Source organism: Pempheris klunzingeri, chromosome 16, assembly GCF_042242105.1.
Source record: "Pempheris klunzingeri isolate RE-2024b chromosome 16, fPemKlu1.hap1, whole genome shotgun sequence".
Classification (NCBI taxonomy): Eukaryota; Metazoa; Chordata; class Actinopteri; order Acropomatiformes; family Pempheridae; genus Pempheris; species Pempheris klunzingeri.
In genome coordinates this window covers 8,076,366-8,096,824 of record NC_092027.1, presented here as the reverse complement: position 1 = coordinate 8,096,824, position 20,459 = coordinate 8,076,366, and the positions used below count along the sequence as shown (strand labels likewise).

Below are 20,459 nucleotides of genomic sequence, written 5' to 3'. Positions count from 1 at the left end.
CATGTGGAGCAGGGCACTAAGTCAATATTGTGACACAAGATTCAATACCCTCTCTGATTTTTATTGATATATATCTTAAATCGTGTCTTTTTTTATGTATTTCTGACTGCTTTGTAGTGATATATTTTTCGGATCAATTTTGTCTTTCCAGTTATTGTATATGGACATGGCAGTATTTATTTTGAGATAGTTATTTTTATAATTGTTGCTGTTTCTCTCTACTTTCAAAACTGAAAACTGAAATCCTGCAGTTGCTAACACAGCTCTGCATGTTCTCTAATCAAATGAACACTCACTGCTCCATGTTCATCTTGTGTACTTATGCTCGAGAGTGTCTCCGTGTGATCAAACATTGCATGTTAGTCCTGTTCTGTTGCAGTAGATTATGGATCCCTATAGCTAAAATGGCCTGTTATTTGCAGAAGAGAGACAATCCACTGATTGGTGAGTGCTGTATCTGTGTGTGCATATTTGTGCGTGTGTGTGTGTACTCAGGCGGTATCTGTATTTGTGTGTGTGAGCTGGTAGTTTTCCTCTCGGAGCTCATCAGTTCATATCCACCACCCACCCCACCGCAGCATGCAGTAAATAGAGTCTCCGCCACTCGTTGAGAAATGGCACAATTATCCCCTGCTGGTGAAATATGGGCCGGGATGCACCACTGCTTCTTCCCTACAGAATGTGTGTGTTTGTGTGTGCGCGTGTGTGTGTGTGCGCGTGTGTGTGTGCGTGCCAAAAGTACAGAGCGTAGCTATCTTTCCTCTGCTCACTCATTGTGATGTGCATTCAACACACAGGGAATTGTTCTCACTCATGTATTTAGAAACAGGCACGTACTGTATACATCGCATACACAAGTGTAATTGTAAACTACACAGCTGCACACACACACACACTCACTCACACACCAGACATACATGCATAAGATGCAAACATGCAGATTAACACACATACATATTGTCCTTGCACTGCCTCTCTCCCGGTACCCAATGCCGCATGTTGCAGTTTTAGCTGAGACAAGCAGATAGAATAACTCACTGTCAGTCAGTCTGTAAGGTCAGTCCAAAAAATTCAAAGCAGCCTACTGTGCATACAGAACTCTGGAGTGAAGAAATGTAACTCAGATTTTCCAAGGAAGTACACCAGTGACATAACAAGCCAAATATGACACATATATCTTACACATCTAATGCTTTGTATTTTTACCTGTGAGTCTTTGTGTGTCTGCTGGTTAATATGTCTGTCTGTCTGTGGACAGATAATATCAATGCCATAGTTTCGTACCTGTGCAAGATGCAGTCAAAACTAATGATGTGTAGTTGAGATCACAATGAAGGACGAGTTTGGAGATGGTTGTGGTCCAAGTAAGGGCTCTGGAAGTAAGCGTGTAGGGAGTAGGGAAGGGGCCATTACTCTATATGCAAACATAGCCCAAGAAAAGAAACAGCAATCAGATGGATTCAATAGAAACACCTCCCATCATTCATACAAATTAAGGTCAGCAAGCTCTTGTAATTGTTAAAATTGCCAACCCCTGTTGTGAGATCTCCCAGTTGTAAACAGCAATACTGTATCGATAAATATCAAAAGATAGCATTCATAGATACAACTCGTATATATACATAAAGAACATTGTATTAGCCTTAGAAAAAACATGAAACATGAAGTTCAAGTACGCAGTAGCCACAATAGTCAAAAATATACAGTACCTATCACTAAAATGTCATTACAGATCAGAAATATGTTTAGTTTATAGGTTAGCAGTTACAGTTTTTGCACCTCACCCACAATAAAATGAGAACAGGAGGCTATCTGAAGCAATATCAAGCTGATAAGATGATGATAAATAGAAGATCTATCTTATCAACCGCATGAGGTGGACAACATAATGAAAATAATCATTCATCTCACCTGACACACAATCTCACACTGAGAGAAGTTCGCATTGAGATCTTTTTGAACCAGATTGCTTCCAGCTCATTCCATTTTCATGTAACCAAATAGCCTATAGAACAAATTCCATGGTTGCTTTTTGGTTTAAAGGCAAGGAGACATTAATAGAGTGACTCTTTTAAGTGCAAATTAATAGCCAAAAGACGTAGGGTTGATAGCCAAAAGATGTTGAGTTATCAGAAGTGTTGCCACAGCGTTTCAAACCTGTTTTAACAGGATTGTTATAAAAATGAAGACGAGTATCACTGTTGGCTTACCTCACTGGCGAGAGACGGGGCTTTTTGTTCATGGTGTAGATATGAAAGGCATTAATCGGAATTGAATATGTTGCACTTATATACTAATATAACAACTTAACTTTTAAGATCATTCACTGTGCTTATGTGCTTTTAGACCTTTTGAAAATGTTCAGTGACTCGCTCAAATGTCAGAGGGCTGAACATTCATTTGAAGTCAGCCATAAACATAATGCTATTAACCTCAAGTGATTTCTCTTTCCAGTGGCTTTTGACATTTGTGCTACTTTGCAAATTGCTAGTTGCAACTAAATGGCAGAGAGTATGAAAAATGAGAGATCTACTTTAACCGAAGGATAGCAATCTTAGTGAACTGCCCCACCAGTCAAAGGTCCTGAAGGTCATTCTGAGTCAAAAACACTAAATTTCATTTCTCTCTCTTTACAGATATGGAAAAATAGTGTCAACCAAGGCCATTCTGGACAAGAACACCAACCAGTGCAAAGGTAAGTCATTAGTCTTCCCACCTTGTCTTAGTACACCAGCTATCACTCCTGAGACTGTGTCTTGTCACGGGAACAGCAATCCAAGCCCTTGCATAAATTTAGCCGAGGAAGCCTTGCATCGTAAATCAGTGATTTAGGAAGTAGCTGTCTTAACACTACCGGAAGGCCTCAGGTAAACAACCTGCTCCTAGATGGCGCTGCCCTGCTTCAGAGGATAAGCAGACAAGCAGCCACTGTCTCAGCCCCTCCCTGTTTCATCCTTGATATCCTGTTTCATCATATGGAAGACAATCTTTTGGAAAGTGCATTTCTGTAAAAGGTCCATTAGTGTCTCCACGGTAAATGGTGCGCGCATGCGGCAATGAAATTATTGGCTCATTTGAAATTGTTACTCAAGCACACATGGTACACAAATTTACATGCTTGAACATACACGCCTACTGGACCAATTGGAGGGCTAACAAGCTAGTTGGGATTAGATACATTTTAATTACTAACAAATTAAATGAAACTCATTGTCACACTCACCCTATTGGGTTTGCAGCTCTTTTTTTTTACTTCAGCCACCTGCCAGACATGGCTGTAAATATATTTCACACACTTTTCTTTTTTTTGTATTGCAATCAGTTGGTAATGATCTAGACCAGCTTAGTCTTAAGTGAAGACAAGGTGAAAGAGGGAAAGAGAGGGAGACAATAGAGCGATAGAGAGATGGAAAAAAAAAAAAGATTAGTGTGCTACTTGCCCCGAGGTGTCTGGCAGCACTGTTTAAGAGCTATTGAAGTTCCATCAATACTTTTAATTGCTTTTTGTGGTTTCCCGGGCTCTGAAGTGTGGCCTTTCAAGGTGAAGCTGCCTTTTTAACCCTGCTCCACACCTGGGTTTATCCTGCCAGGCATGCTCTGGGTCAAAATGTTGAGGAAAAGAACCTCTGCCTTTTAGAGGATAGAAAAAATGGGCTGATTATCTTGACAGTTCCTTTTTTGTGAGTCCTAGAGGCTATTTAAGACAAGCTGGATGCATGTTAGTAGGAAGGATGTATCTACAGGTCACAGGACACAGCACAGGGTGGATTAAAGGGGAGAAAGACAGAGTCAAGGAGGGCAAGGCAGATTGAGACTGGCAAAAGAGCAAAAAAAAAGAAGAGATAAACCCCTCAATTTCTGTGATGAATGAAATAGACTGTGCTCGACCACAGGGTATCCCTCTCCATGTCCAGCTGACCTGAGTTATGCACAGCACAGAAAAATCAGCTCAGCTTTGCAATGTTATGTGGGAGACACTGTTTCCCATAAGTCACACTCCTGGAATGCAGCACTGCTGAGATGCCAAGAAGCAAATATAAGCAGGCGTATTTTATGAGTGGAAAGGATGGTCCTGCTCTGCACCCAGTGAGAGAGAGAGAGGGAGATGGACAGAGGGGAGATGTGTACGAAGAGGAAGAAAGAGCGTGGAGCGTGTAACCTTGAGGAGAAAATTACAGTTCTTTAGTGTTTGAAAGACAAGTTAGGGAGAAGACAAACTGCACAAAAACATGATTTCTGCTGCTACAATTCCACATCTCTCATACACATCTCATTATCTCCTGAAAGGTGAGCAGGTATCAAAACATTAAGCAGCCAAGCAAATGTATTGAAGCCTGATGGGCTGCCGGGCATTTGCGCTCCTGGTAACAAAGCAAAATCGGCACATCACCCTGATCTAGTCATGCATTGTTTCCAGTCATCTGACCCCTGACCCTGACACTTGTTTAAATGTCAGAGCGGCAGCTTATCACCACGTGCCACTATCACACAGCGAGCTTCTCTCTCTCGCGTCTCTCCTCCTGCTCCACCTCCTCTCATCCCCCTTGTGTTATTTGTGTTTAGTTCAGCTCAGTGAGCACACTGCCAAAACAACGTGAGAAAAATGGGATAGAGAAGAGGTCAGGACCAGTCATCTCTGCGAGAGAGCTAGGGTGAAAGAAAGATCGACAATCAGCCCGTGGAAAACAAAGAGTAACATATCTCATACTCACTGACTAACTTCTCTGCTTTTATATTGTACCTTCCCCTCATTTTAGTAAGTCAAAAACCTTTGTTTTAGTTTTGATAGTATTGTAGTGTAATTGTACTGTGTTTGTGCAGTTTATTGTTTATTATGATGATCATAAATATTACTGGAAGAATCAAATTTATTCTATCAATAGTAGATTAAAATTCATGAAAATGTAATACAAGTAGTGAGGAGATAGAGTGTATGTCTGCAAATTAATGTGCCAGCTCATTTATGTATTGCACACTTGTATAGCCACCATTAGGCTGTGTTCATACTAACACGGGGCCCCTTATAATTTCAATATGTCTATTGCGTCAACACAGTGGGGATGTAGATGCAAATTGGTCTGGCAAAAGAATTGCAGGGTATAGGTCAGCAAAAAAGTTTAAACTGGCTCAACTTTTTCCCTAATTCAATATGATGTCATCTGACAGTGTGCTTCTTTGGCCAACCAAATATGTACAAGTGTGCATTTCTGACAGATTGCTTTGTAACAGCATTACCTGGAGATAGCCTCAGTAATAACTTTCCAGAGTTGTCAAATCCTGTGTCATAGTTTTCTGAACCAGTATGCACTGTTTTGGCATCTGATAAACTTTCAAAATTGATAGCTGATGATTATAAATCAGCAAAATGTCAATCCATGATTTGCTGCATCGTAATCAGATGAAATACATAATGCAGCGAGAAACTGTGCGAAGAATATGTAATTAGTTACAATAAAAATTACTTCTTGGAGCACAGGCTTGTGGATGTTTGATGTCTTTTTTAAGTTGATTGTTGAAGCAACTGTTTGAAGACTTTATTTCAACATGGAGCAGTTTCTACAGGGGCTCCTGGATATTTTACAGGTTTATTGGCAAACGTTTTTGATCGTTTACAAAAACAATAGTGTTATTTTGTAGGGTTACAAGTTGTCACCACAGCTTGTTTACTTGAACCTACATTAGCTACTGTATGGATGTATATGTTAATGTCCACGTACATTTACATATGTTTACACGACGTACCTATATACTAGGTGTGAAATGTCAGTATTCTTTGATACATGAATGTTGGATGCTGAGTAGATACTAAGAGTATTTTATTTATGGTGTTGTTAAAACACCAGTAAAAAGAATGAAATTGAGTTGAGAGGGATGATAAGAAGATGGATAGCAGATGATGTGTGAGATGGAATAGTGAGCGTAGGAGTGGACCGTGATGTTTTCTGTATTTACAGGTCAGGTGTTAGAAAAATGCATATTTGTGTGTTCATACAGACATAAACCGGTACAGGTATGGCGCCTACGCACAAACATGAACAAACAGCACTTTCCAACTACAATGCATCTGTCTATACATCTGCCCTCAGTAGACAAGTGTGTGCAAGTACTGTAAAGCCCTGTTTGAAGTACCACATCACAAAAACTACACACTAAGACCATGTAATACACCTCTCCCACGCACTCAAACTCAAAGGGCACACTTACACACACACACAGACTAATCGTACCCCCACACGCACTCCCCATCCATCTGCCTGAGGTGTGTTAGGCTCTTGCAGCAGCAGTGGCCATGCAACAGATCTATCAATCCTCTTCCTAACATCACAGCATGTGTGCCTGCCTGCCTGCCTGTCTGCCTGTTCTGGCTGCTCTCCTCCACCACCGCACCACGCAGGCCTTTCAATGAGCCTCTCTATCTTCCCAGCACTGACTCACTCTCTTGCTCCCTACTTTACTCTACACACACAGGCTTCCAGGCAGACACACACACACTCATACTCTTGTGAGGGTATGCAACAGAAGCATATAAACTCTGCATGCAGATAAATACACACACACATGTTTTGGATGTAGCCCAGTTCAGAGAGGAATGGGAACAGGAAGTTGTGAAATGGCTTTAGGGCTGTCAAGCGTTGTGGGTAAGAGGAGGCATTCAGCTCTTCATCTCTCTCTCACTCTCATGCTCCTCCGCACTCTCACATTGCCTCTCCTTCCTTTTCTCTCTCATACTATATCTATATATCTGTCTCTGCGTCGTCACATTTACTGTAGAAATACAGCAACGATTTGGGGTTTGCATCACAGATGGAGAGGGGGATTGAGGATGGCAGAGGGAGAGAGAAAAGGAATAGACTGTGAGAACCCAAAACCGCTCATTTGCCATCCATGCCCACAAGGGCCTCTTAAAAGGCAGCGCCGGCATTTGAAATAAAGCAGGGCTGACCGAATGGAGACATTTTATTTTTCCTGCCAGAGCCCGGAGGCAGAGGAAATGACCTCAGCCCTTTAAAGGACCTCCGTTTCCTCCTCAGCCGCTGGGAGATAAGGCTGTGCCGAGATTCACCGGCCTGACTGGCGCTCTGCCGCGATGGACCACCGCACTGAATTGTGGGAGATAGATGAGATGAGAAGATAGTCTCTTGTGGCTGTGTGTTCGGCAGTTTGTTGTTGTTCATTTCTTTGCCCTATAACTTGCCATCCATTTTGTATGAGGATGCTAAAAACTCACAAGGGCATTACATAAACTCGCATCTTGAAAGAATTACGGTTGCCTTTACTCTATTATGTGGGTGACTTGATGTAAAACACATAAAACTTCCTATTTTGTTGAAACAAATTAAAATCATGTTTGAAATATCTAAACTTTTGATTGTGAAGATTAAAGCCACATATATGTTTGTTTGAATACCCATCTGTAGTTATAATGAAATTACAGCCGCATGTCCTTGCATACTGTGGACACGCTGCTCCGTGCCTTTTGAATACTGAATCAATTTTGTCCACATACGCAGCCTCCGTATGGTGCACTTTAAAAGCCCGTCAGAAGCTTGACCATTACAATCTGAAGCATCCCTTGCCCTTACCACAGGATCAGCTTAATGGAGAAATATAGGCAATGTTACATTCTATAAAAACAGATTTATTGCTGCATCAGTGCCTGAGTGGAGTATTGCATGACTCCGAGCATAAGGGCTATTGATGAATGAGGTGACACTCTACAAAAAGGCCTGTTTTTCATTGTCATGTGCATGTGTATCTGTGTATTTGGGATAGGGTGGAAAGAGGAATGGGGGGGAGAAAAGGCAGAGAGTGCTTTTTGCATCCGTTATTGGTTTCTCATTAGAGGGCTGAGATATAAACATTTGTCTATGTTGTACATGGTGCCGGTGCAATTAAGGATTCTCTTTGCCGCCCCCTCTGCCCTTTGAAAGTGAATTATGTGCAGATGAGAATCTCGACTGAAGTGTGGCCAACAACGGACCTTTTCCAAATGCCTCTGTTCCCTCACAGCCATTCCAGAAAGAGGCGAGTTCGGCTGAAGGAGAGAGGGAGAGACAGCGTGTGCCGTTCCCTGCTTGCATTGCGTATTAATGACTCTAATTAGCAATAGCTGAGGGATAATCACATTGATTTGGACAGATTCAGCATGCAGACCCACATTGGATAACACCCGCAGCCTTTGTTAGCATCCCCCAATCACATGCACACACAAATGCACACAAAAATCCCTACCCTGCCCCCCTCAATCTCCTTTCCAGTAAGTTCAAAGTTGGCTGTTCACAGAGTAAGCATCTGATTGGCCAAGTTTGTTGTAAATAGAAGCAGCCAGGCCATCAACACTGCATTCCTTGAGCTCTGACCTATTGTACCCCCTCCACTTCCTGTATGATTTTTGCACGCAGTGTCGTCTGTATTTGTGTGCACATTTTTAATGATTGTGTGTGTACAGTGGAGGTCGTGGTGAGGTGAAATCCAGGAGCCACAGAATCACGGATCAAAATAGACAAGGGTTTCCCAAGAGCATTTTTGCACACAGATCCATTGCAAATGTGGGGAATTTGTTCTTTTCTGAAGTGTTATTGTTGACTGTCTGTCTTCTGGATCCAAATAAAGGCAGAGAAATATGTAATACATTTCCACAAAGTACAAATGGACTCTTGGGAATCTCTGTTGCAGATTTTGTCACCATTGTGGCTTTCTTCTCTAGTCATTGGCTCTATCCATTTTACAGTACACCCCAGAGCTTGTACACCCTTGTCTTGTTTGTTGACAAATGCCTCAGAGGGCACTGGTGGAAGGTGAGGGGGCGTATCTTCAGTCATCTCTTATCCTGGACCTAACCCCTGGATGGCAGGGGAGCCACAATGCGAGATATGGCCTTCCTCTGACCTGCCAAGGCCCTGGCCCCTTGCACATCCCCTGACTAATGATCATACCCTTGATTAGTTAAGGAAGGCATAAATCATAACTGCAACGAAGAGGAAGGCTAGCTGGGGGGCGGCCAGGCTGTTCCTCATGAATGACTAACAGATGCAAGACAAAGGAAATGGGCTACATAGTTGTTCAGAGGAATGGGACACTTTGTCTTTGTCCAGATTTTAATGTTTGTCTCTACCTGGAGATTTTGTCCATGTTCCGAGGGCACTTGATCTTCATTGATCCGGCCTTGTTCAAATATTTAACCTATCGTCTTGCTGATGGTGCTTTCAGGCCTAGTACCTGACGTGACAACATTGCTTATTACGAATGGGGATAACATGCTGGCACACGAGATGGCACCCAGCATGAATACTAAAGTAATCTCCAGGTATAATTGGAATGATGGAAGGGCAGGTATTTTAAGATACTGTATAGGTGTGATGAAAGAGAAGTGTGAATGCAGGGCTGCACCTGCTCTTTGTGCATGGATGTGCTTACACTTCTTATGGCAGTTTCATATCAACGGGTACCATAATGAGCAGCTATTCAAGGTTGTTTGACATTCTAACCTGAGTTTGTGTGTGCAACCGTGGGCCCACTTGTACTGCTATGAGTATACAGTATGTTAACACGTGTGTACTGTTGTGTGTGTGTGTGTGTGTGTGTGTACTGGCATTTCTGTTTGTAGTATATAGGTGTTAGTGCTTAGCCGTGTAGATGTGTGGATATACATGCCAGTTTGCATATGTGAGTCAGTGTGTGTGCGTTCTTTGAGATCTCCATGTGGGGGTCCAGTATAGCAGCTTAGTTTTTTGCCGTGGGTCTAGCTTTAACAACCTCTCGACAAGTAATTAACACTCTTCATGTCTCAAACCTTTCTCGAGTGCTCTTCCCATGTTGCACCAAACACACTGGGGTTTTGCTATTAAGCTGGCAAGATGATGGAGCTATCAGACAGTAGAGCAGTGACTTCATTTACAGATCTGAATGAACACCATATCTGCTCAGTTTTACTTTTTATTTATTTCACAAAATGTTCTGTCACTAGAAATGGCAGCACTGAGTAGATATTATGTAAAAGTGTATATACTTTACTTGAATGCCTGAATGCCTCTTCTGGTCTGAGAACCATAAAGAACTATGCTAGAAGCAAGGCCTTCTGTAACTAGACTCAATTTATCTTTATACAATTTCATAGCATCACGGAGTGTATTGCAACACAAGTATAGGCCTCTCTTCTAACAAACACACATATTTTAAAGTGTCTCAACTGTCATGGTGAATTTAGAGCTGAATGTAGTAGAAGCCATATGGTGCTGTGCTATAACTAATGAGTGTGAATAGATATGAATTAATTAAAGAACAAAAAAAGGGTAGAAAATGAAGAAAAATGATGAGTAAAGTGAATAAGAAAGGGATGCTGAGATAGAGAGGGAATGATTATTGTGAACCCATATGTTAGAACGCTGTAATATTTGACCTGTGAAACATTGATCTAACATAGTATTTCATGTTTGCTTCAGTGTTGCCATCACAGTTTCACGACAGTTTCTATCTGATTTGGTAGTCACAATAGAATTACTAGAGAGTTACAGAAACGAAGAAGTGTGAAGTCTGTAGGTGCTTCACTGTTGTACAGAACTCATCTATAACACTTGCGCAGATATTGGACGAGGAATTTGTTTTTTTTTTTTCAACCTCCTGTTCAGTTTGTCTTCAGCACAATGAGCTGCCAGTGGCCCCATTGGCCCTCAGCCCTGGCACTTTGCCCTCTGCGGATCCCGACCGCAGCTCACTGACAAGGACATTCCTACACCTGCAAGAGAAGATGACAAGAAATGCAATACAACCAATGGGCTGGCTGCTTCAGCGCAAGACAAATGCCTTAGCCATAAATCCATTTTGCAGGGTTGATAAGTTAATTGCCTGTACCACTATCTCCTCGCCAGTGTCTAATATTGAAGAGCCCTCTGTGAGAGTTATTTTACAACAAATGGGTATCGTCTCCACATGGCACATGGCAGGCAGGATGGTGACACTAGACAAGTAAATGAGGTATCTTAATCTTGAGTAGTTCCAAGAGCCTCAGTCTGTGTGTGCATGAAAATGATTTCAAACAATGTTTTCCACACATTTGAGTTTGCATGCCTTTGCTAATTTTACCTCATCTCCCTGGTGTGTCTTTTGCTTTTTTTGTTTGGAGCTTGTGTTTAAAGATAAAATCATGTTTGTTGATTTTACTGGTTGTCAGATGTAGATGAGGCTGCAGTATTATTGAGGAAGTGTTGCCTTGACTTGTCACTTCTTTGTTGAGAACGCTCTGATGGCAGTGGTGTGGTCAGAGGTCTCTTGCTGAAAGCTTTTTTTTTAAATTTTACACAATATACATGCATTGCAGATGTTTTATTTTTGGGATCCTTCGACTGAAAGATGGAATTATGCTCCTCCCATGTTTACTCTCATACCCACACATGCACGCACACAAATAAGAGAGTTGGATGTCACACACAAGCATTGTGCACAACCATTCAATAAACACACAGGCACAGACACACTCATTCTCTCTCACACACACACACCACATGGTTTAGTGGAGGGTAGCCACAAAATTTATCATCAGTCAGCCGCTGGTGGTGCAGGATAAATGGAGGAGGATAGAGGAATGCAGTCCCAGTGAGGATGCTCTCCTCTGGGTTTGGAGTGTGACCAAGGCGGTCTTGACTTGGCCGCAGTTAGTCATGGATGCCATCTCGCTATTTAAAACCCCTGTGCTCTCCCTCAGTGTTTGCACAGCTCACCGCAGCCTCCCGAAACCACTACCCACCCTCACTGCAGGGCAGTAGGGCTGGTCAAACCCCCAAATGGACCAAATACATTTTTAAATGTGCAAGTGATCAAATATTTCAAATGCTCCATTTCATTCATGTATCTGGTATGCTTTTTTCTGAATTGTTTTTACAATTCTCTTAATCTAGAAGTTTCAAAAACCTCAGAAAAGTATACATTACAATATCCCAGGGCCATACGTGAATGTTTCTGATTGTTTGGTTTGTCCAATCAACAGTCCAAACACAGTCCCAAAGATATTAACAGTTTTATAAAAGAAAAAGACATCAACATACCTAAAATTAACCATAAGAAATTCTATTAAACAAGTAAATGTTTTAGTCATTTATCACGGGGAAAAAAATCAAGTATTTGCTGGTTCAAGTTTCACATATGGGAGAATTTGCTGCTTTTCTCTGTGTTATATCATTGTTAAATGAATGTCTGGGTTGTGAACTGTTAGAGACAAAAAAAGGAAATCAATTTTACAACATGACCCTGGGCTCATGAAACTTGTGATGGGCGTTTTCTAACATTTTACTGACTAAACAAGTATGCTAACATAATCAACAAATTCATTTGTTTATTTGCTTCCTCAAATTTGAGAAGCAGGAACCAGTGAATAGTTTGCTTTTTCTCCTTATAAATGACACACAGTTACTCAGATAAAAAAAATATTCATCAATTAACTTAATTTTGATCAACAAGACTAATAATTTCAGCGCTGCATATTACTGCATATGCAGTATGATATAAGTATACAAAAAGCACTATGCACACACACTGTAGATTGGAACGTGATGCGGCTCTAACGTGGTACCATGAATCATGAGAATCATATTACAGGCATTGTTATGCATATTTGTCCATGGAGTGGCTCATCTATCTCCTCTATTAACCATAATTACTTTTATACATGCAAAGTACGAATTATTAACATACGTGTAACGACAATGATTAATCACTCATGTGCAACAGCAGCTTCAGAACTCTTCTTGATGACTCACAAGGACATAAACAATTACACTGTTTGCCCTGTACACCATTGTAATGCTCCGTTACTTGTCGTTGATTCATTATTCATACTTAGGGCATTATTATTCCATTGTATGCGGTGCAAAATGGGATCATTAGCGCTGAATATGAGAATGTGAAAAATGGAAATATTGGGGAAAATGGTGGTGGATATAGTGAGTAGGAAACCCCAAACAATCCCAACTATTAGCAGATAAAGAATGGTAATTTCCCCAGAAGTAATTAGGATTAGCATAATTTGATGGCGCATGAATGATGCATGGATGATTGATACTTCGATACACGCACTGTAATGAGTCCCTTATCTCCACTCCCCACTGAAGACTTTTGTGTGGAGCATAGCCCGAGGTGCCATCTACGGTAGTTCTAGACCTCCGCAGGGGGACTACGTTAGGGAGAACCCTGCCTCATACACAGACATTTATAGAAGCACAGTCACTGGGGCTACAGTAGAGTAGAAGCGGTGGTAGTATAGCACCGTCCTGTAGTAACTGATTGAAGATGGTCCTTTTATCTTGACAGGCTCACTGTTAGAGCCAGACCAGGAAATATGATATGGGAGCTCATGTTCTCTTTATTCCTCTCAGAGAGACAGTCTGTGTGTATATATACATCCTGTGTGTGCATATGTGTGTATTAATAAATCAATCAATAGATAAATAAATAGATAAATATACTGCATATGTGCCTGAGCCACTCTGCATGTGTATATTTTTTTTAATTTTTTTTTTTATTCACTCTTTCTTGTCTATTGTTGCTGCTGTAACATATAAATTTCCCCCTATGGGGGATCAATAAAAGAAGTCTAAGTCTATATTGCACAGCATAATCACCCTTCACGCATGTTGTCAGTAACTTTGAGCTGCTTTTAAGTGACAGCTTTCCATTGGATTTCTGTGTTGTTGCAGAGGCTTCAAAGCAACACCTTGCCCTCTGCATTCCACTTGGGAAAGTAACTCTAGAGTACCCGCTCTGAATACAGCAGCACTATATGTACTTAGCACCAGAAGCACATTCTTCAATAAATATGTGGGTCTCTGTGTGTAGGTATGTGTAACTGTGTGAGATGTGATGTCTTAAATTGAGTCTAACGTTTCTTGACCCTGCTGCTTCTTCACAACTTGGTCAACTTTTTCCTCAGCTCAATGACTAACCAAGGGTCAGTGTAACATACAGTAGATGCACTTGCAAACATGCACACCCATAGACACAGTACTGTACTTGGCAATTCTGTACACACTTTATAAAGTGTACAATACAAAATAGTAATAGAGTGCTGGTTAATCCACAGGATCTTAATCTAATTATATCTAAATGTGATGCATAAACCTATACATTACTCTTTAAACACTGACTCACTTGACTTAAATGGTTTAACACTGAGGCTGGTTGTCACAAGAATTGAAGCGGAGGAGCTTTCACATACACACATATACAAAGACTGACTTTCCCTTAACCTCTGCAACAATTTTGCCTGATAAAAGCACAAACAGAGACTTGAGATGTCTCCATGTCTCTCAGTTATTATTCTCTTTATTAACAAAGCAAGCCTTTAACAGTTTCACCCCGTGGCTACAGATCAAACATTCCACATTATAGAATTATTATGCATATATCATCTACCATAACTGTGCAGGGAAAGAGCAAAATATCCATTACTGGAGGCAGAGAGCTCTGTGTCAATTCAGTCTTCTTCAGTGAATTCAGCTGACCCTAAATAACCCCCTTCCTCACTCTGCCTCTCTTTTGTACACACCCATTCTCTTGCTCTCTTTCTCTCCACATTCCCCTCACTTCTTCCTCTATTTGTAGCCGTCTGAATATAGGTCAGCATTCTCTAAAATCCTCATCCTGCTGAAAGTTTGATAAGTGCACTCCAGGTGGTAGTGGATTGAATATTATATTTGTAATTGGGGTTTCAAAGTATCCACCACTGGAATATTCAGATTATTAAGGAGAATAAGTCATCGCCCAGAGGGCCTCGGTAACATCCTGTGTGGTTCTCTTAATTTGATGTTAATATGTTCTTAGATTTAAAGACTTCTAAAGAGAATCCAATATCTGTTTTCACTGTCTGTAATGGGTTTGCAGAGATCCATCAGTTTTCTGCTTCCATCCCAGTGCAATTGTGGTGAATGGAATTTTGCTCGTTGTGCTCACAGCATTGAAAAATTGCACTTAAAAAATTCAACAGCAACAGCATCTTTCCAAAAGCAGTGTCCCAGTTGTTCTGGATGTTCCACCTCACTGTGTGCAAAGAAACACAGACGTGTGATGAATTAAAGGGAACAGTTTCATAGTATAAAATGGTGTGAAACAGATCTGCATCAGTCACCAGATGTCAATCTAAGTGAAAATTTTGGGGCGACGTGTTTCTGGGAATCCATATCATAAGTTAGATGTCAGCAAGTCCGACCTCCATTTGGATGTCACTGTCCTCACCAATCCTGTCAGCAGCACAGCCCCTGAGGACAGCAGCCAAACAGCAAGCTGACGTAACATCAGAAATGCACTGGACCTCCTACAGACACTTTTTTATCTTAAATGTACTTGCCAAATTGCCCTGAAATGTCTGTTGAAGAAACCTAATAAAGAGATCTGTTTTCAAGTAGGCTCCATGAGGAGTTTACAGAAAAGAAACCACCTTTTAATTTATTGATTGGTTATTGATTAATGATGGTTCATAGTGTCTTAACACCTGTCAAAGACGATTTATGTTGGTAATTTGTCACCCATCTGTTGTCCCACAAAAACTGTATAAGCTGCTCTTATGCTGAAAACTTTCTTTAGATATTGATTCAATTTGCAAATTTACCAGTTTACTAATGTAACAAAATAGTCAGTTGTCTACTTACTGCCTCGGCAACATTAACATTTTACAGAAAGGTTTCAGTTTCTCTGTCTCCTGTATTCATATCTGAGTTTTTCACTCTTCCTATTTCCACAATTAAAGACCCACCCCTCCCAGCCCCACTCTAACAGCTGGCCATTAATCAGTCCTCACACTCGATTTCTCCTACGCCACAGGTTATGATTTTCACATTACTTCTCACTCCTTCACCGCCATCCGATGGGAGAATGACCCCAACCCCCACCCCTCTCGCCACCACCACCACCACCGCTGATTTACACACATACACACGCACGCACCAAAGTCTCAGAAAGTGAGATGTTTGCTGTATGTATGAAGCAAACCCCTCATGGGGCCATGCATGGTGAGAAAGTAAAGTGTTACATGTTTATGTGTAGGCGTGTGCTCATACGTGTTTGTAACACGGTGGGCTAACCGCAGCGGCGAGTCTCCCCACACCTCAAACCCATTATCCTTTTCTAATTACACTTTCCTTCTGAAACAGTGAGGGCACCATTGACTGCTTTTAATCTGCCACCAAATTTTAATTAACACAGACGTGACCCCCGTCTCCGATACATCCCTGAGAACGTCGGGATCACAATAACTCATAAATCACAGCCACAGATTTCATTCCCTCCGCTTTCCTCCAGTGATGAATTTCCAGACGGGGGCTGGTAGCTGTTAATGTCAGGAAAAATATGAGAGAGAGAGACGGAGTATTAGAGACAGAGAGAGACAGAGAGAGACGGAGAACGACCGTATGAGGATGGACAAAAAAAGGCTACTTTTGTGGGAAATACAATTGAGTGTTTTATGTGTATGTAAGAGAGATGAAGTTCAAGAAAGAGAGAGAAATGGCAGCATCTTTGGTATGCTGTCAACCTTTGAGAGATTTGTTACCAGGGAGAGGATTACGGAGGCTGTGAAATGGAGTTGTGCTAATATGCCGGGTGTTGAGGAACACGATGTGGGCCAGCCAACTTCACAGTCTCTTAAAATCAAAAGGCTGAACAACTAAAAAATGACTCAGTGATGTTCTGAAGAATTAATTGAAACATATTTTTGTGTATTTGAGTTTATAAGTGTGTTTCATAAATTACCATTACATGAATTATTGTACTTGGTGAAATTAATGCATACGAGTTGTCATTAAACTACAAACTACAAATAAAAAAATCTCCCTTCAAAAAAATTGCTAAAGTGATTCTTGATTTTCACGCTACTCAGTGTTGTGTCTTTGTCTGTTTATCTGTGCCTGTTTGCATGTGCATTCATGTCAGTGTGTGTGTGTGTGTGTGTGTGTGTGTGTGTGGAGGTGGAGGTGGGCAGGGTGCCGGGGTTTGTTATTACTAAATCGCTCATCCATGCTACTAATTAAGATGCATAGCATCCCCCTATGAACGTCAGTGTCGCTAATTATCAAACAATGTAGTGCTCACCAGATATGAGAACTGGCAGCCTCTGTAGTCATGTTACCAACCTATTACTGCTACAATTACCAAGTGCCTGTCAGTCTCCTCGTCAGTAATCTGCCTTCATTTTTTCTTTACTAATGCCTGTCTTTTTTCCTTTTTACTCTCTCCCCTTGTTTTCCTCTATTCTTTTCTCTCTCTCCAGGCTATGGCTTTGTGGATTTTGACAGCCCAGCTGCAGCACAGAAGGCTGTGTCATCTCTCAAAGCCACCGGGGTGCAGGCCCAAATGGCCAAGGTAAGGAGTGTTTAAAAACAAGTTTATATCACCACCTCCTTTTGCATTATCATTAGTGCGTTGCTGTGCATTCTGCTCCCTCCAGAGATTTAATATTGCACACTTAACACACTTAATTGATGTTGATGGATCTGAAAGCTCCGTACATACACACATACAGGCTGGTTTTGTTCAGAAACAGTTTTATAGAAAGCAATTTTCCACAGTGCTTTGCTGTTTACTGGCAAACTTCTTCCCTCTAATATAAGAAGACTCTTAAATGTGGGCTTGTAAATGCATTTGTGTATCGTTGTATGACAAGTTTGAAGGTGACTGTGGTGCATGTAGGTCTGTTTTATCTTACAAGGCACTCTGTGATAGGGCAAAGCTGTAGTCTCATATAATCCAGAAACTTTGCTCGTACATGTGGAGGTCCCTTGTTTCAAGTGATTATGTGGACTTAAGTTAAGTGTGAGAGTATGTGTGTGCGTTGCAGTATTCTACAGTAAACTAACTTGGTCGTCAGCATGTTAGCTGGCCCTGCTGTAATTGTTTGACCAGCCGCTTGTCCTGTGTTGTGCAGTATTATTAGCCTGCTTAAGTGGACGCAGATGAGACGATCTGTTTCAGCAGTACAAAGAGGGGCCAAGTGAAATACACAATGGAGCAAGGTTGACAGACACAGACACACGTGCAGAGGTATGGCTTATAGAGAAAAACACACTGGCAGGGTATATGTATCCAGAGTTTAACCTTAGAATCTTCAGTTGTATAGTAAGATTGTTTTTGTTACATATTTCATTTTTCATTTTTCTGACATTTTTTGTCAGGTTCAGGCTCACCAGCTGGACCCAAAAAGAACCGTGGTGCTAGAGCAAGAACATCAGTGATATTGTTTGATGTATGACAGCCCTCAGTCCAGGCTAGCAGTGATCCTGCTGTCCTTTTCTCATCTCCCTTTCTAAATTTTTCATTTCTTTGCTGACTGCACAGAGAATCATCATAGACTAAAGCACGGCAGGCCCCCTTTCTGGACATCCATGATAGACGAGCCTGCATGGCTAAACCAGACTATTTTTGTACCAGCTGAAGATTTGCTGGTGTCAGAATATCTAAATAGGTGAACAAAATGTCAGTAGCATTAGAGCAATGAATATGATGATTACTTTGAGGGAACACTATGAGTGATTTTCTCAGAAGAGATGGTCCGCATTTGATCCAGAAATCCCCCCCTTGAAGCCAAAGAAGCCCTGATGAGATGGAGAATGGCGATGGCGCCAGTGAAGATGACAGAATTGATGATAACGATGAAGGTGGCAATTATTTTGATCAAATGGGATGAGATCTGACAGGAGGAGATGATATTCCGTGCGGTGCTCAGGTGTGCCATTTCTCAAATGCACCATTTGGCCGTTTCCTCTCCCCACCAGTGTCCTTCTTCCAATATTTATAAGAGAGCGGGCTCTCAGAATACAGATAAGAAGCCATGCTCTTTGCCCATCTCATTTTAAGACCACACTTTGCATTGCTCCCCTTTCCTCTGTCAATATTTTCACGAGAGGCCCAGTGTCCCAAAACAAAAGAGCTGACCTTTTCAAGAATGTTTGTTTGAATATGTGTGTGTTTGTGGGGACATTCACAAAATCATTTTCTATTAGCATTTGTGTATAATAGTTTGTTTTTGAATGTCCCCTTGTTCTGTTCACACAAATGGAAAGGCCAGCGTTGTGTGCTGCAGTTCTGTGCGTTTATCACACTTGAGAGAGACATTAAGGAGTAGTTTGCTTTTATAGACTCATTCTGCATCTCTCTAATGTCTCTTTACCAGGTATCACTAGGATCACTCTATCAACTCCTCCTCCTCCATCTTACCTCTCCTTACTTCTTTCTAACCTCCTCCTCTTTTTCTTAATACTGTTTCCTCTATACACTCTGTACACACCGTTCACACATTCATATACACATTTGTATTCACATCCACCATGTGTTGCCCTGCCAAACATCCAATGAGTGCAATTTATTCCCATCAATAATTAACAGCAGGCTGTCTTTGTGTCTGCCTACCTGCCAAGGTGTCTCTGACACCCTCCGCTCTGTCATGGTGGAGCAGCATTCCCTTGGCGGGGCCAGATGAAAAACCAATGTGCACATTGAGGAAGGTGTAAATCACACAGAAGATTGGTAACGCCACAGACGACTTCCACAATAAGAGCGTTCAGCCTCATTCTCTCACTCCCCCTGCTCCATTTTGTCACATATATCTCTCCACAACAAAGTAATAAACGAAAAGCAAGTCAGAGCCAGAGGCTTTGAGCTCATTAAATAAAACCGTCACAGTAATCAAGTTGTGCCTTTTTTCTTGCCTTGACGCCATTAAAATGCTTTTATTAAGGTGCTTTATTTTAAACACAGCTGCAAAAGAGGCGAGCTGCAAAGGAGGCAAGAAGAGAGAAACAGAGGGAAAAGGGAAGTGTCACTTGATTTCCTCTTCTTCCTCCAATGTAACAGCCTGCTGTCTCTCTCCTCTTACTCCCCTTGGAATTTGAAATACCAAGGCAGCAGAGATGAAACATTGCCTTCCTTTTGTCTTGCCCTCCCCTGTGGATGGTGACAGCAAGAGGGAGGAGAGGAGCCATAATTAAGACACCTAAAGGACACTTCCCCCCTGCGCCTCCCTTCCTGTCACTCACCTCTACACAAGTCACAGATAAGAGCACTTAGCATAGGTGTGGAATGTGTGTGTATTTGAGTGTACATCAGTGTGAGCGCATGTTTGTGTATGAGCTTAACTCTGTGTGTGTGTGTGTGCTTGTGCATATATGGCTATATGCATGCATGATTGTCTAAACGTAACATTTTGAGTACATTCACACAACCAAATACACATTTGTTTGTGTGTATTTTCATATACTTGCTCGTTTTTCATTGTGCGCACGGCAGAAAATTTAACACTATATATCAGTGTGACAAGAACTTCCTAAAATGACAGACGTCATCACTGGAAAAAAATATATTTTTCATGTACTTCATTTGGCCCATGTCCCATCCGTCAGCATGGAGGGGGTGGGTTTAATGACATATACAGCAGCCAGTCGATCAAGATGTTTTGGCTTCATTTTTGGGAAGTTGTCATCCGT

The 20,459-nt window shown here is 41.4% G+C and overlaps 1 protein-coding gene across 6 annotated transcripts in view; it reads left to right on the top strand.

The window, feature by feature from the left end:
- Window positions 1–20,459, top strand: part of rbms3 (RNA binding motif, single stranded interacting protein) — a 265,275-nt gene that overhangs the window by 130,233 nt on the left and 114,583 nt on the right. For all 6 annotated transcript variants that reach the window (XM_070846037.1, XM_070846036.1, XM_070846041.1 and 3 more), the window contains 2 exons: window positions 2,637–2,695; window positions 17,252–17,343. In XM_070846037.1, coding sequence (XP_070702138.1) covers window positions 2,637–2,695; window positions 17,252–17,343 — 151 coding nt within the window. The remainder of the gene's footprint in view (window positions 1–2,636; window positions 2,696–17,251; window positions 17,344–20,459) is intronic.